We start from the raw sequence: 14066 nt of genomic DNA, 5'->3' as shown, positions 1-14066 counted from the left end.
CAATAGGAAAATATCCACTTTCCTAAGATGAAATTACATACAGGATTCAAAACCGTGTGACATCAGTCAGATGAAAACAAATGAGACAATTCTCTTCTTTCAGATGTTTAATATATAAAAAACAGGTAATTGCGAAATAAGATGCAATTATCTGTTACAGTAGAATCTACCCACCTATTCAATGCTGTTTAATTATGGATTTACATAACAACGAATTTTTCCCCTAAAAACGTAAGTCATATTTCAAAATATTCTTAACCTCCCATCAATAGTAGAACAGAGATATCTAGCACTGCATACCTTTTTTTAGTTAATGAACAAACATTCCCTAGGAAAAAAAGAGGTTAGAATAAGTGAAGGCAGCTTCATTACTAAAGTAGCTACATTAGCAAAAACAGTGTTATTTTTGTTGCAGTTAAAAAGCTACCAGGAAGCACACCAGCCATCAGAATTCAGCAATTTACTCTCTGATTTTTTTAAAGCAGGGTTAGCAACAGGACACTGAAGATACTTTGAGAGATAGTAAGTGGCAAGTAACATGAGATTTGCTTCTACATTGCCAAATTACTTTGCTTCCCCACAAAGGGAATGCAGAAAGCGGTGGAAGGACTCACCACACTGTCACTCTGTGTTTTAGGATGTTTGGAGGAATCCAAAGCAAAGATAGTATACTCAGAGAGAAAAGCAGGCTCTGCTATCATCCCGGCTAGTAGCTGTCTCATTCAGTGTAATAAGCAAAAGTATAAAAATAAAACAAATGATGAAAAACAAATCATAATGGCATGTTGCAAAGTGTTCTCACCACGCAGCATGCATAACACTATAATGGACATCAGTACCACCATCACCACCACCACCCCACCACCATCCCACCCACAGAAATAATAAGCTGCTAGAAAAGATCAGGAATGGAGATGAGTGATCAGTTTAGGATCTCAAAATCCAACCTATGAACAACTTGCTTATTGGCATACAAATGATATATGCAACAGGAACCACTGCACACAGAGTGCCTGGTACTCTATTATAAAAATCAACACCAATTAACAACAATACAGGGCTGGGTGTGGTTACTCAGGCCTGTAATCCCTGCACTTTGGGAGGCTGAGGTGGGCAGATCACAACGTCAGGAATTCAAGACCAGCCTGACCAATATGGTGAAACCCCGTATCTACTAAAAATACAAAAATTAGCCAGGCGTGGTGGTGCGCACCTGTAGTCCCAGCTACTCAGGAGGCTGAGGCAGGAGAATGGCTTGAACCCGGGAGGCAGAGGTTGTAGTAAGCCGAGATCGTGCCATTGCACTCCAGCCTGGGTGACAGAGTGAGACTCTATCTCAAAAAACAAAACAAAACAAACAACAAAAAAAACACATGACGGGACATAGTTTCAGACACATGAGCTAAGTAAGTTATCGAGATCTTCTCTATAGCATAGTGCCTACAGTTAACAATACTGTATTATAATGTTTAAAAAAAATTTTTTTTTTTGAGACAAGGTCTAGCTCCATCGCCCAGGCTGAAGCACAGTATTGCAATCTCAGCTTACTGTAACCTCCAACCTCCTGGGCTCAAGCCATCCTCCACCTCAGCCTCCTGAGTAACTTGGACTACAGGCGCACATCACTACGCCTGCTAATTTTTGTATTTTTTGTAGAGACGGGGTTTCACCACATTGCCCGAGCTGGTCTCAACTCCTGAGCTCAAGCGATTCACCTGTCTCGGCCTCCCAAGTGCTGGGATTACAGGCATGAGCCAGCACACCTGGCCTAAAATTTTCTCGAAAAGTAGATCTTATGTTACTTCCTACCACAAATAGTAACAGTGGAGGTAGGAGAAAACTTTGGGAGGTAATAGATATGCCTATGGCCTTGATGGTGGTGATGGTTTCACAGGTGTATACTTATCACCAAATTCATCAAATTGTATACATTAAGTATGCACAGTTTTTTACATGTCAATCACACTTCAATAAAGTGGGCTTAAAAATGCATAGTAAAGAACACAATGTCTCAGAATAACATTTATAAATACTGACCCATTCATTTTTACATATTCAAAAAATAGCATGAAAACACATGGAGAGAATAAAACATAAAACACTTTAATCATTTATTTGTACTTACAGACCACATTATTTTTCTCTAAAATATGTACAGAAGAAACATTTGAAACTTTATAATAAGTTTAAAGACATTTTCTGTTACACTAGTGCTTTTGGTACATACTATCTTCTGTGCTTTAGTTTTCTTTCAGAAACTGTATGCTACACACCAAAATACTGACAATCATGAATTACATGTGCAATAAATTATAATCAGAACGAATTTTTTGATGAGGGAGGTTACACAAATCTACACGTGATAAAATTGTATAGAATTATACACACACACACACACACACACACAGAGACAGAGAAGATGTGAGCATGTAAAACTGGTAAAATTTGAATAAGTTCTATGGATGTCACAGTTTACCAATGTCAGTTTCCTTGTCTGGACAGTGTACTATGGTTATATAAGGTGTTACTATTGGGGAGAAATAGGTGATGCATATATAGGGTCTCCCCCACAAAAGATGTCAGAACCTCCTATGAATCTATAATTATTTCCAAACAAAAACTAAAACCAGCCCGGACAACATAATGAAACCCCGTCTCTACAAAAAATACAAAAAATTTGCCAGGCATGGTGGCACACACCTGTAGTCCCAGCTACCTGGGAGGCTGAGGTAGGAGGCTCGCCTAAGCCCGGCAGTGAGCTGTGATCACACCACTGCACTCCAGCCTGAGCAAAAGAGGGAGATCCTGCCTCAAAAAAAATTTTTTGAAACATGAATTCGGCAGTTAATACATTATCTAATATGGTGATAAATTACATATTATATCATATATAAATATCTGAAAAAAAGTCTGCAAAAGCTTAAGAACATAAACTTTTCATCTCAGTACTGTAGAGTTATGAATACTAACTAGAGCCTTACCTAACTGTTCATTTGGTCCTACATTAGAGACCATCATAATTATAAATAGGAAAAACATTTCAAAGTCTTTTATATTACGTAATAACTAGTACTTCTTGGACAGGATTCAGCAATTTACACTAAATTCTTAATTTTAGTACTAGTAGTATACTAAAATATGCTAAATGCCTCTTTGGCTCTAGGGTATCATCATATCCAAGTTTCTACTCCTGCTGAAAATCTTACTCTCCCAGGAACTCAGATTATCCTTAGAATGGATGTTAAATTTAAGTTAAAGGCTATAAAAAATTCACTCTTCTTAGACTTCCAAAGTTAATTTTTGTAATGAAGTCACTCTTGTCCACATTAAAAAATAATTCAAAACTTCACAGGAGTATATTTGAAATTTTAAGAGAAAAACAAAAAAGCTAATGTCCAGCATAGAAAAATGGCCACCATTTCAAAAGATGCTGCCAAACAAAAATGTACACTATGACCTCTAACCCTAGCAAAAGCAAAGTATATCAAAATTAGTGTCCTCTGACAGTCACCTCAAAGCCTAAGTAGTCTTTGTTGTCCTTGTTATCTCCTTCTTATGCCTGAAAAAGTCTCATAAGCAATAGTTCTCTAAATATTCTCACTAAGATTCTGTCTCAACTCCATCTCTCAAACTCTTCAAATGGAAAACCAACTCAGATGCAATTCTGCTAAGGATTTAATCCACCTCTTCTGTGTGGTTCCCCACTGAAGCCATCAGTTGAACCAACACTGAAGTTATATGTGTCTGAACATTCATGAAGACTATCCGAAACTCTCAGCAGATATGCATCGAAGGCTTTCAATCTATCCTCCATGTCTCATACTCTCATATATGTATGCATGTATATATAAAAGTATATCAAAATTAGTGTCCATTGACAGCCACCTTAAACCCTAAGGAGTCTTTGTTGACCTTGTTATTTCCTTCCTAAATAAACACACATACATACATGAGTGTGAGACGTGGAGGATATACAGTCATGCATTGCTTAACAACAGGGAGGGGATACATGCTGAGAAATGTACTGTTAGGCCATTTTGTCACGTGAACATCATGGAGGGGTGTCCAAGGTAGAAAATACAGTCATGGGTTCTTAGTTTCTGTTTCTAGTTGAATCAGTAAGGACCTTTCCTCATCCCTCTTTTCCACTTATCACTAGAGACAGAAACTAAAAACCATGCCTTTAGGCTGCTAAAAGACTAAAACAAAACACAACAAGAACAGCAGCAAAATAAGCTGGGTTGGACAAGCATACTTACACAAACCTAGAGGGCACAGCATACTACATACCTAGGATACATGGTGGAGCCTATTGCTCCTACACTACAAACTAGTCCATCATGTTACTGTACTGAATATTGCAGGCGGCTGTACTACCATGGTAAGTATCTATGTAAACATAGAAAAAGTATAGTAAAACTACAGTAAAAAAGAAAAAATGACACAACTCTATAGGGCACTCACTTGTCATGAATGAAGATTGCAGGACTGGAAATTGCTCTGGGTGAGTCACTGAGTGAGTGGTGAGTGAAGGTGAAGTCCTAGGACATTACTGTGAGCTTTTATACCACTGGCAGCACAATAGGTTTGTTTATACCGGCATCACCACAAACACATTACAATAACTACATGTCACTAGGCGATAGGACTTTTTCAGCTCCATTATAATCTTATGAGACAAAGATTATAATTATTTTTCTCTAAAATATGTACAGAAGAAACATTTGAAACTTTATAATAAGTTTAAAGACATTTTCTGTTACACTAGTGCTTTTGGTACATATTATCTTCTGTGCTTTAGTTTTCTTTCAGAAACTGTATGCTACACACCAAAATACTGACAATCATGAATTACATGTACAATAAATTATAATCAGAACGAATTTTTTGATGAGGGAGGTTACACAAATCTATCAATTTTTTGATGAGGGAGGTTACACAAATCTACACATTATAATCTTATAATCTTATCGTCATATATGCGGTCCATCACTGAACGAAACATCATTATGAGGCATATCATATATTTTTCCTTAATCTTGGTGGTTTTGGTAGGATTACTCAGTATTCTTTTTGTTTTTGTTTTTTAAATGAAAATAAAGAGACAGGGTTTTGCCATGTTGCCCAGGCTAATCTTAAACTCCTGAGTGCTAGCAATCCACCTACCTTGACCTCCCAAACTGCTGGGATTACAGGCATGAGCCATCACGCCTAGCCAGTGTTCTTTTTGAATTCTATAATTTTCTCTGTAACTGGCATCAGTCTGAGTTTTATTGTGATTTACATGTTTACATCAATTTTTTTCATTTCCAGGATTTTTTTTTCTTTTTTCTTTTTTTTTGATGGGAGTCTGTGTCGCCCAGGCACTGGCGCCATCTCAGCTCACTGTAACCTCCACCTCCTGCGTTCAACCAATTCTCCTGCCTCACTCAGCCTCCCGAGCAGCTGGGGTAACAGGTATGCGCCACCATGCCCAGCTAATTTTTGTAATATTAGTAGAAATGAGTTTTTGCCATGTTGGCCAGGCTGGTCTCGAACTCCTAGCCTCAAGTGATCTGCCCGCCTTGGCCTCCCAAAGTGCTGGGATTACAGGCATGAGCCACCATGCCCGGCCAATTTCCAGAATTTCTAATTAGTTCTTTTTCATATCCATCTAGTCTAGTTTTGTTTTGGCCTGTTTTTCTCCCACAATTTTCTATTCTTTTTAAGAAAATGATTACTTCCTTTTCCTTACTGAAGAAATTTGTTTTAAAGTAATTTCCAGACTGTTGTATTACTTTAATTTCATCTGGAGTAAATATGTCTTAATCTCTGTTTTTACTGGTTGCCCTCTTAACATTTATTTTAGAATTTTCATTTACAGGCTCATCTTGAAAAAGGTATTATCTTTGTCCTTCCTCCTGTGCTCATCCCTCCTTATCCAGCCAATCTGATACCCAAGGCCTTGGTTCGGGTTTCTTACCTTATGGCAATATAGGGGTTATCACAAACTCAGTCACTAAGCTAATGTGAGGTTGGATTCGATTCTTGGTCATGAGGCCTCCCTAAGGAGAGCAGTTTCCCATAATGGACAATTGAGTGCACTAGGCAGCAGTTAGCAACAGCTTTTTTCAACTTCCTTTCACCAGTGGTAGGAGCCCCACATTAGCTCTCAGCTTGTAACACAAAATCTCCTCTGTATAGAACATCTCCAGTCCTTCTCAACCAGAGTTCAAAGAGAAAATTAAATCCAAATGCCTGCATACAATGAATTAATGTATCTACTATGTATATATAGCATGGTAATAGTTTCATACAATACTTGGAAGAATAAAAAATGCAGTTACTCAAATCATTTTCCACAGAGCTTAATTCTCTCACAAAACCCTAGTTGAAAATGGCTGCCTTTGTCCCAACCCCAAACCCTCTAGGACCAAGGATTCACTCCCTCTCAGCCCACGGAGATGTTTACCTTGTTTGTGAACTCAGATACATGTCTCAATGTTTTTTAAGTTTTATCTACTACTTCTGTGACTAAAACAGCAAGGACGCCTCAAGGGTCAAATCACAGCACGATTTGACCGAAAGTCCTGAAGTCTTCTGGGGAGGATTTAGCATGTTAGGCAGCATGCCATTGTGACTGATTATTTCCAACAACAACCAGCAGCCTTTTTTTTTTTTTTTTTTTTTTTTTGAGACAGGGTCTTGCTCTGTCACTAAGGGTGGAGTGCAGTGGCACAGTCATGGCTCACGGCAACCTTGACCTCCTGGGATCAAAAAATCTTCCTACTTCAGCCTCTTAAGTAGCTGGGACCACAGGTGCACACCAGCACATGTGGCTAATTTTTTTGATTTTTTTTTTTTTTTGGTAGAGACAGGATCTCACTATGTTGCCCACACTGGTCTCCAACTCCTGGGTTCAAGCATTCCTCCTGCTGAAGCCTCTCAAATTGCTGGGATTACAGGTGTGAGCCACCACATCCAGCCTAGAAGTCCTTTCCCATGTGAAAAAACTTCTTTGAAATTCCTTGAAAAACTTATTTATTTCAGTGATTTTTAGATTCCTTTTTACTCATAGGCAACAAAGGCTTGATTATCATCTCTCATGTATAATACTGGGGGAAGGGCCTAAAAAGTTTAGTGCCTTAGCAAAAAAGTTTAGTGTCTTAGTAAGGGTGTAAATCCCTCTTCCTCAAAGACAGATAGCCCTGTTTCTTTCTTTTTTTTTTTTGAGACGGAGTTTCACTCTTGCTGCCCAGGCTGGAGTGCAGTGGCATGATCTTGGCTCATTGGAACCTCTACCTCCCGGGTTCAAGCGATTCTCCCACCTCAGCCTACTGAGTAGCTGGGATTACAGGCACCCGCCACCACGCCCAGCTAATTTTTTGTATTGGCCAGGCTGGTCTCGAACTCCTGACCTCAGGTAATCCACCATCCTTGGCTTTCCAAGGTGCTGGGATTACAGGCATGAGCCGCCACGCCTGGCAGATGGTCCTGTTTCTATCTTCTCAGATACTGTTAAGTACAACTGTTAGTAGAACCCTTATGATTTTGGGTCAATTAAATTCATCCAATCTGTGACCCAGGATGGCTTCGAATGAGACCCAATACAACTTCATAAACTTTCTTAAAACATTATGAGACTTTATTTATTTTTTTTTTAGTTCATCAGCTATTATTAGTGTTAGCGTATTTGATGTGTGGCCCAAGACAATTCTTCTTTCAATGTGGCCCAGGGAAGCCAAAAGATTGGACATCCCTATAAAAAGTACCTGTGATAACATACTCTACAGAAGATACAAGAATAAAATGGTTTACAGTAGCAGCAGGTGAAGAAATATCCAGTACAGACTGTGGGTAAATCATATTGATCAAATTCAAGATCACAACTCAAGGCTCTATTTTGTCTATATGGATAGTTTTACTACACAGAAAGCCTTTAAACAAAATGACAGCATAAAAGGACAAGGTAACTAACTTTCCCTAGTCTTAATCGCCAATGAAAAGACCAAGGGTATATAAGATAGGAAAAAACATGTATCAGCCCAGAAACCAGGAAAGAAGATGTAATTTAGATTCAAGGAAGTTTTGCTAAGTCCAAGACACCTCAGGCTTAAGTAAAATAAGTTATGAAAGATCAGCTTTCCACTCCAATTACGAAAATACTCAGCATATGCAACAAGAAAGTGGAACCAAAGATTTGTTCTTCAAAAGATCAACAAAATTGACAAACCATTAGCTACACTGACAAAGGGGAAAAAAGAAGACTCATATCATGAAAATCAGGAATGAAGGAGAAGAAATTACCCCTGAATTTGCAGAAAAGGATTACAAAGCTATACTATGTGTTAAAAGCAAAGGTTTTTGCCTCATTTGAGAATGGGTGCTTAGTTAGCAGCCTGCAATTGGCAGACTTGACTACTGTGACTGCCTGAGACTCAGGAGCTGTTACAAAAACTACATTCCTAATTTAGGATTTCAGTTTGCTTATGTACTAAGTTAGGCTACAGTTCCTTACATAGGGACTCAAGATATACAGGTAGCCTCGGCCCAAATTTAGTTTAATTTATGCCAACAAATGAGATAAATGAAATGGACAAATTCCTAGAGATACACAAATTACAAAACTAACTCAGGAAGAAGCAAAATCTGAACAGAGCTATAAAAAGTAGATACTGAATTAGTTATCAAAACACTTCCCTTGAAAAAAAGCCCAGGACACATGATTTCAATGGTAGATTCTACCGAACATTTAAAGAAGAATTAACAGCAATTCTTCACAAACTCTTGAAAAAATACAAGAGAAGTGAACACTTTCCAACTCATTTCATGGGGCCTGTATTACTGATACAAAAACTAGGTTATCACAAAAAAAGAAAACTGCAGACCAGCATTTCTTATGAATATAGACAAAAAAATCCTCAACAAAATACTAATGAATCAATCCAGTAATATATAAAAAAATTATATACCAGAAACACGTGACATTTATTGCAGGAATACATGGTTAATTTAACCTCTGAAAACCAATTAACACGACATTCAATATAATAAAGGATTTAGGAAGGAATGTTTCTCATGTACTACTTCAAAGATACTTCCCAGTAATCTCTAAAACGATGCCTTTAAGCCATATAAGCCTTGAAACATAAAATAAATCTCTAAAATGTGCTTAAGAATGCTCAAAAACTGGGGCCAGGTGTGGTGGTTCATGCCTGTAATCCCAGCACTTTAGGAGTTCAAGGTGGGTGGATCACTTGAGCGCCAGGAGTTCCACTCCAGCCTGGCCAACATGGTGAAACCTCATCTCTACTAAAAACACAAATATCAGCCAGGCGTGGTGGCACATGCCTGTAATCCCAGCTACTCAGGAGGCTGAGGCACAGGTTGCAGTGAGCCAAGATCATGACACTGCACTCCACCCTGAGCGACAGAGCAAGATTCCATCTCATACATACATACATACACACACATATAAAAATTATATAGAGATATATATGTATGTATATGAAAACACACCTAATTCTGGAATTTAATTTAAAAACAATATGCAAGTTGTTCATGGATGAGTCCCCAGGATAACAATAGACACGTTTACTATGGCCCCTAATAAATGAGGAAGTGTCTCAGGAAGACAGCAAACCGGAGAGAGCAAGATAGGAGGCAAAGTGAAGCTATCAATCCTTCCTTCACAAATTCAATAGGCAAAGCAACACAGAGATAACATGCCTAGGACCTTAATCCACATAAAGTCCACCTGTTCCCCTCCCCTAAAAAGAGGAAGCAGAGCAGGCCCTCCCCTCTTCCGAGGCTGTCCCTAATAACTTAGCGCCCACTATATGCAAATTACCACACTAGAGATTTACATGCCATCTTACTGATAATCCCCAAAACTTCACAAATTTCTCATTACACAAATGAGAAAACCTGAGACTGAAAAGTTAACTTTAATAAATCTTTCGGTCAGCAAATGACAAAGCCAGGATGTAAACTTAGGCTGAATCCAGGTAACACCAAAAACCATCCTTTCCTCATCAGTCTATTCCAGGTCTTATTCCAAACTAATACAGTATATAGATTTTTACTCCCTTAAAAAAATCATTAGACTCAGTTATAAAAAGAAAGTAGATACATGCTACAACACAAAAGAATCTTGAAAACATTAAGCTAAGTAAAAGTGGTCAGACACAAAAGGTAACATATCAAATGATTCCATTTATATGAAATACCCAGAAAAGGTAAATCCATTAAGACAGAAAGCAAATTAATGGTTGCCAGGGGTTGGAGGAAGGAGGAATGGGAATGACTGCTTAATCAGCGTGGGGTTTCATTTTGGGGTGATGGAAATGTTATGGAACTAGATAGATGTGATGAATGTACAACACTGGGAATGTACTAAATGCTACCTGTTTGCTTTAAATGGTTAATTTATGTTATATGAATTTAAACTCAATTAAAAAAAAAATCAGGGTCCCTTGAGCCTAAGAGTTGGAGGCCAGCCAGAGCAACATAGTGTGAGACCCTATCTCTGAAAAAGTCCAGGTCCAATCTGGAGTGCGGCAGAGGATAGGAGGATGTTAGCTTCATTTGCTCTAGTTAATCCCTTACAGGATCCTACATTACATATTGCTCTAAAGCAACCCAGACCTAGGAAAGCAAAAAAGATTAACCTCAAACAACAAGGACAGGAAGCCCTACTCTGAGGATAGTGGGGCTATGCCTAGGATCACCAGTAGAGAGTGCTATGATCAAACAGACAGATGTGTCATTTGCGCAGGATAGGAGAGTACCCAGAGTAGACTTATGTAGACTTCAGAGTCAATGCAAATTCAGTCTACTCTCCTCTGCCTTCAATGTTTATAATAATAGATTTTTTATGTCCCTTTTTTTTTTTGAGATGAAGTTTTGCTTTTATTGCCCAGGCTGGAGTGCAATGGCACAACCTCGGCTCACACTGCAACCTCTGCCTCCTGAGTTCAAGCGATTCTCCTGCCTTAGCCTCCCGAATAGCTGGGAGTATGGTATTGAATCAAAGACAAAGAGAACAGTGGAACAGAATACAGAAAGCTCAGAAAAAAAGCCACTCAAATATGGACATGAATATAAAGCGTGAATGTAAAACGATACTCATTAAGACAGTGTGGTATCAAAGACAAAGAGAACAATGGAACAGAACAGAGAACTCAGGAACAAAGCCACTCAAATATGGACATATGGACACAATTAATGAAAAAATGTACAACAGTAAAGCAGTGTGAAAAAGATGAGACAACTGGATAAACATATTGGAGGCGATGAAACTTGATCCCTACTTCACACCATATTGAAAAATCATTTCCCGGGCTCAAGGGATCCTCCTGCCTCAGCCTCCTGAGTAGCTGGGACTACAGGTGCACACCACTGTGCCTGGCTTGGATTTATTTTAAGTGTTAAGTGTTTTTTTTTCTGTTTGTTTGTGTGTTTTGGCCCTGTGTGATGATTCATGCCTGTAATCCCAGCACTTTACAAGGCCGAGGTGGATGGATCACTTGAGCTCAGGCGGTTGAAGCTGTGGAGTGCTGAGATTGCGACACTACGCTTCAATCTGGGCAACAGAGTGAGACCCTGTCTCAAAAGACAAAAAAATGCTTTTTTTTTTTTTTTTGGAAGAAAAATGTGGAAATTTAGCTCAAAACATAAATATTTGTCCATAGCAACAGTAGACACAGTAAAGTCTACATATCTGGAATGCTTAGGTAGTAGAATGGTTTCATTAAGTTAATTTCCTTGTCAATTAAAAAAAGGTTTTGCCTTTTTCTCTATTGCTGAAAATACTAACATGTCTACTTTCCTGTGTTGGTAAATACTGTATATAAACCCCAATAAATCTGTCTGTTTGGAGTGCCTTAGGCTTCTTTATAAAAGGGACACAAAGGCCGGGCGTGGTGGCTCACACCTGTAATCCCAGCACTTTGGGAGGCCGAGGCAGGTGGATCACCTGAGGTCAGAAGTTCAATACCAGCCTGGCCAACATGGTGAAATTCTGTCTCTACTAAAAATACAAAAAGTTAGCTGGGCTTGGTGGTGGGTGCCTGTAATCCCAGTTAATCGGGAGAATGAGGCAGGGAGAATTGCTTGAACCTGGGAGGCGGAGGCTGCAGTGAGCTGAGATCGCACCACTGCACTCCAGCCTGGGTGACAGAGTGAGACTTCATCTCAAAAAATAATAATAGTAATAATGATGATGATGACAAGAAAACAAACCTATAAGGATTTTGACTGGGATTGCACTGAGTCTATAGATTAGTTTGGAGAAAAACTTAACATTGCAAATCAAACTTTATCATCTTTTTAGTATTATAAATAGCTTACTACAATAAGCCTTGCGGATATACATTTAAAATGCTATTGTTCGGCTGGGCGCGGTGGCTCAAGCCTGTAATCCCAGCACTTTGGGAGGCCGAGACGGGCGGATCACGAGGTCAGGAGATGGAGACCATCCTGGCTAACACAGTGAAACCCTGTCTCTACTACAAAATGCAAAAAACTAGCCGGGCGAGGTGGCGGGCGCCTGTAGTCTCAGCTACTCGGGAGGCTGAGGCAGGAGAATGGCGTAAACCCGCGAGGCGGAGCTTGCAGTGAGCTGAGATCCGGCCACTGCACTCCAGCCGGGGCAACAGAGCCAGACTCCGTCCCAAAAAAAAAAAAAAAAAAAAAAAAATGCTATTGTTCTACAGGACAGATTTCTAGAAATGGGATTTCTAGATAATAGGGTATAAGCTAATTTAAAAATTGTAAAAATACGGCCCGGCACAGTGGCTCGCACCCGTAATCCCAGCACTTTGGGAGGCTGAGGCGGGCAGATCACAAGGCCAAGAGATTGAGACCATCCTCAGCAACATGGTAAAACTCCGTCTCAAGTAAAAATACAAAAAATTAGCTGGGCGTGGTGGCGCCCACCTGTAGTCTCAGCTACTCAGGAGGCTGAGGCAGGAGAACCACTTGAACCTGGGAGGCGGAGGTTGCAGTGAGCCAAGACCGCACCCCTGAACTGCAGCCTGGCGAAAGAACAAGACTCCGTCTCAAAAAAAAAAAAAAATTGTAAAAATACATACAAATTGTCCTGATGGGGATTACTTTAAAACAATTAAAAAAACAAAACAAAACACCTTTATTTAGATGTTGAGAGCAAAATAAACAAAAGGTACATAGTACAGTTTTTACACTCAAAGTTCTTGTCACATACGCTATATCCTTGGTGCATATACTGAAATGATCTGATAAAGTTGCATAAAAGTACAAAGTATATACACAGTCTCCTGAGATCTTATTTTCTTAAGCATTACTTACATTATTGCATTTACAATTTCAAATACAATATTGTTGAACTCAGTTTATACATATAACCAATTCGAATGAAAGCTGCAGTACTGAGTTGTAATGTTTTTGCAATCAGTATTAATGGCATCATTTCTATACTCCGCATATTGATTGACATTATAGTATATTAGTTTGCATACAATAAAGTGAAACACTGAAAATAGTGCAGAATTATGCTGATTGCTACCATTGCTTTTTTTTTTTTTTGAGACAGAGTCTCGCTCTGTCGCCCAGGCTAGAGAGCAGTGGCACAATCTCAGTTCACTGCAACCTCCACCTCCTAGGTTCAAGCGATTCTCCTGCCTCAGCCTCCCAAATAGCTGGGATTACAGGCACGTGCCACCGCACCCGGCTGACGGCTACCACTGCTTTTTAAAAATACTTTTTAAAAATCTAGGATGCTTTAAAACAATTTAATTGAATATACTGTTACAAAATAATTATTTCTGAAAGATTTGGTTTTAGTACTCTTTTACAATCGATCAAGTCAGCTAAAGGTTATTTCTTTCTTTCTAAATTTTAACAATCCTAGCTAAGAGATGGTTTCGGATAGAATGACAAAGCATTGTCATCACTTCATCTCCTTGCTTTTTAAGCTTTTTTGACAACTTTAACAGGTACTTTGAACCACAGAGTGCAATGTAAACCTTACTTCAACTTATTTTATAATAAAGGATTTTTCAATTATATAAAGTTTTTTATTAAAAGGACATTAATTTTTTATCATC

At 38.9% G+C, this 14066-nt stretch overlaps 1 protein-coding gene across 7 annotated transcripts in view; it reads right to left on the bottom strand.

Annotated features, from left to right (window-relative positions):
* GOLGA4 (golgin A4) overlaps positions 1 to 14066 on the bottom strand; it is a 118974-nt gene that overhangs the window by 94599 nt on the left and 10309 nt on the right. For 4 of the 7 annotated variants that reach the window (XM_050780268.1, XM_050780269.1, XM_050780270.1 and 1 more), the window contains exon 3: positions 615 to 713. The exons of the other annotated variants lie outside the window; for them this stretch is intronic. In XM_050780268.1, the coding sequence (XP_050636225.1) occupies positions 615 to 713 (99 nt within the window). The remainder of the gene's footprint in view (positions 1 to 614; positions 714 to 14066) is intronic. 7 annotated transcript variants of the gene reach the window in all.

The sequence above is a fragment of the Macaca thibetana genome, chromosome 2 (assembly GCF_024542745.1).
Source record: "Macaca thibetana thibetana isolate TM-01 chromosome 2, ASM2454274v1, whole genome shotgun sequence".
Taxonomy (NCBI): domain Eukaryota; kingdom Metazoa; phylum Chordata; class Mammalia; order Primates; family Cercopithecidae; genus Macaca; species Macaca thibetana.
This window is presented reverse-complemented; position numbering and strand designations above follow the sequence as displayed.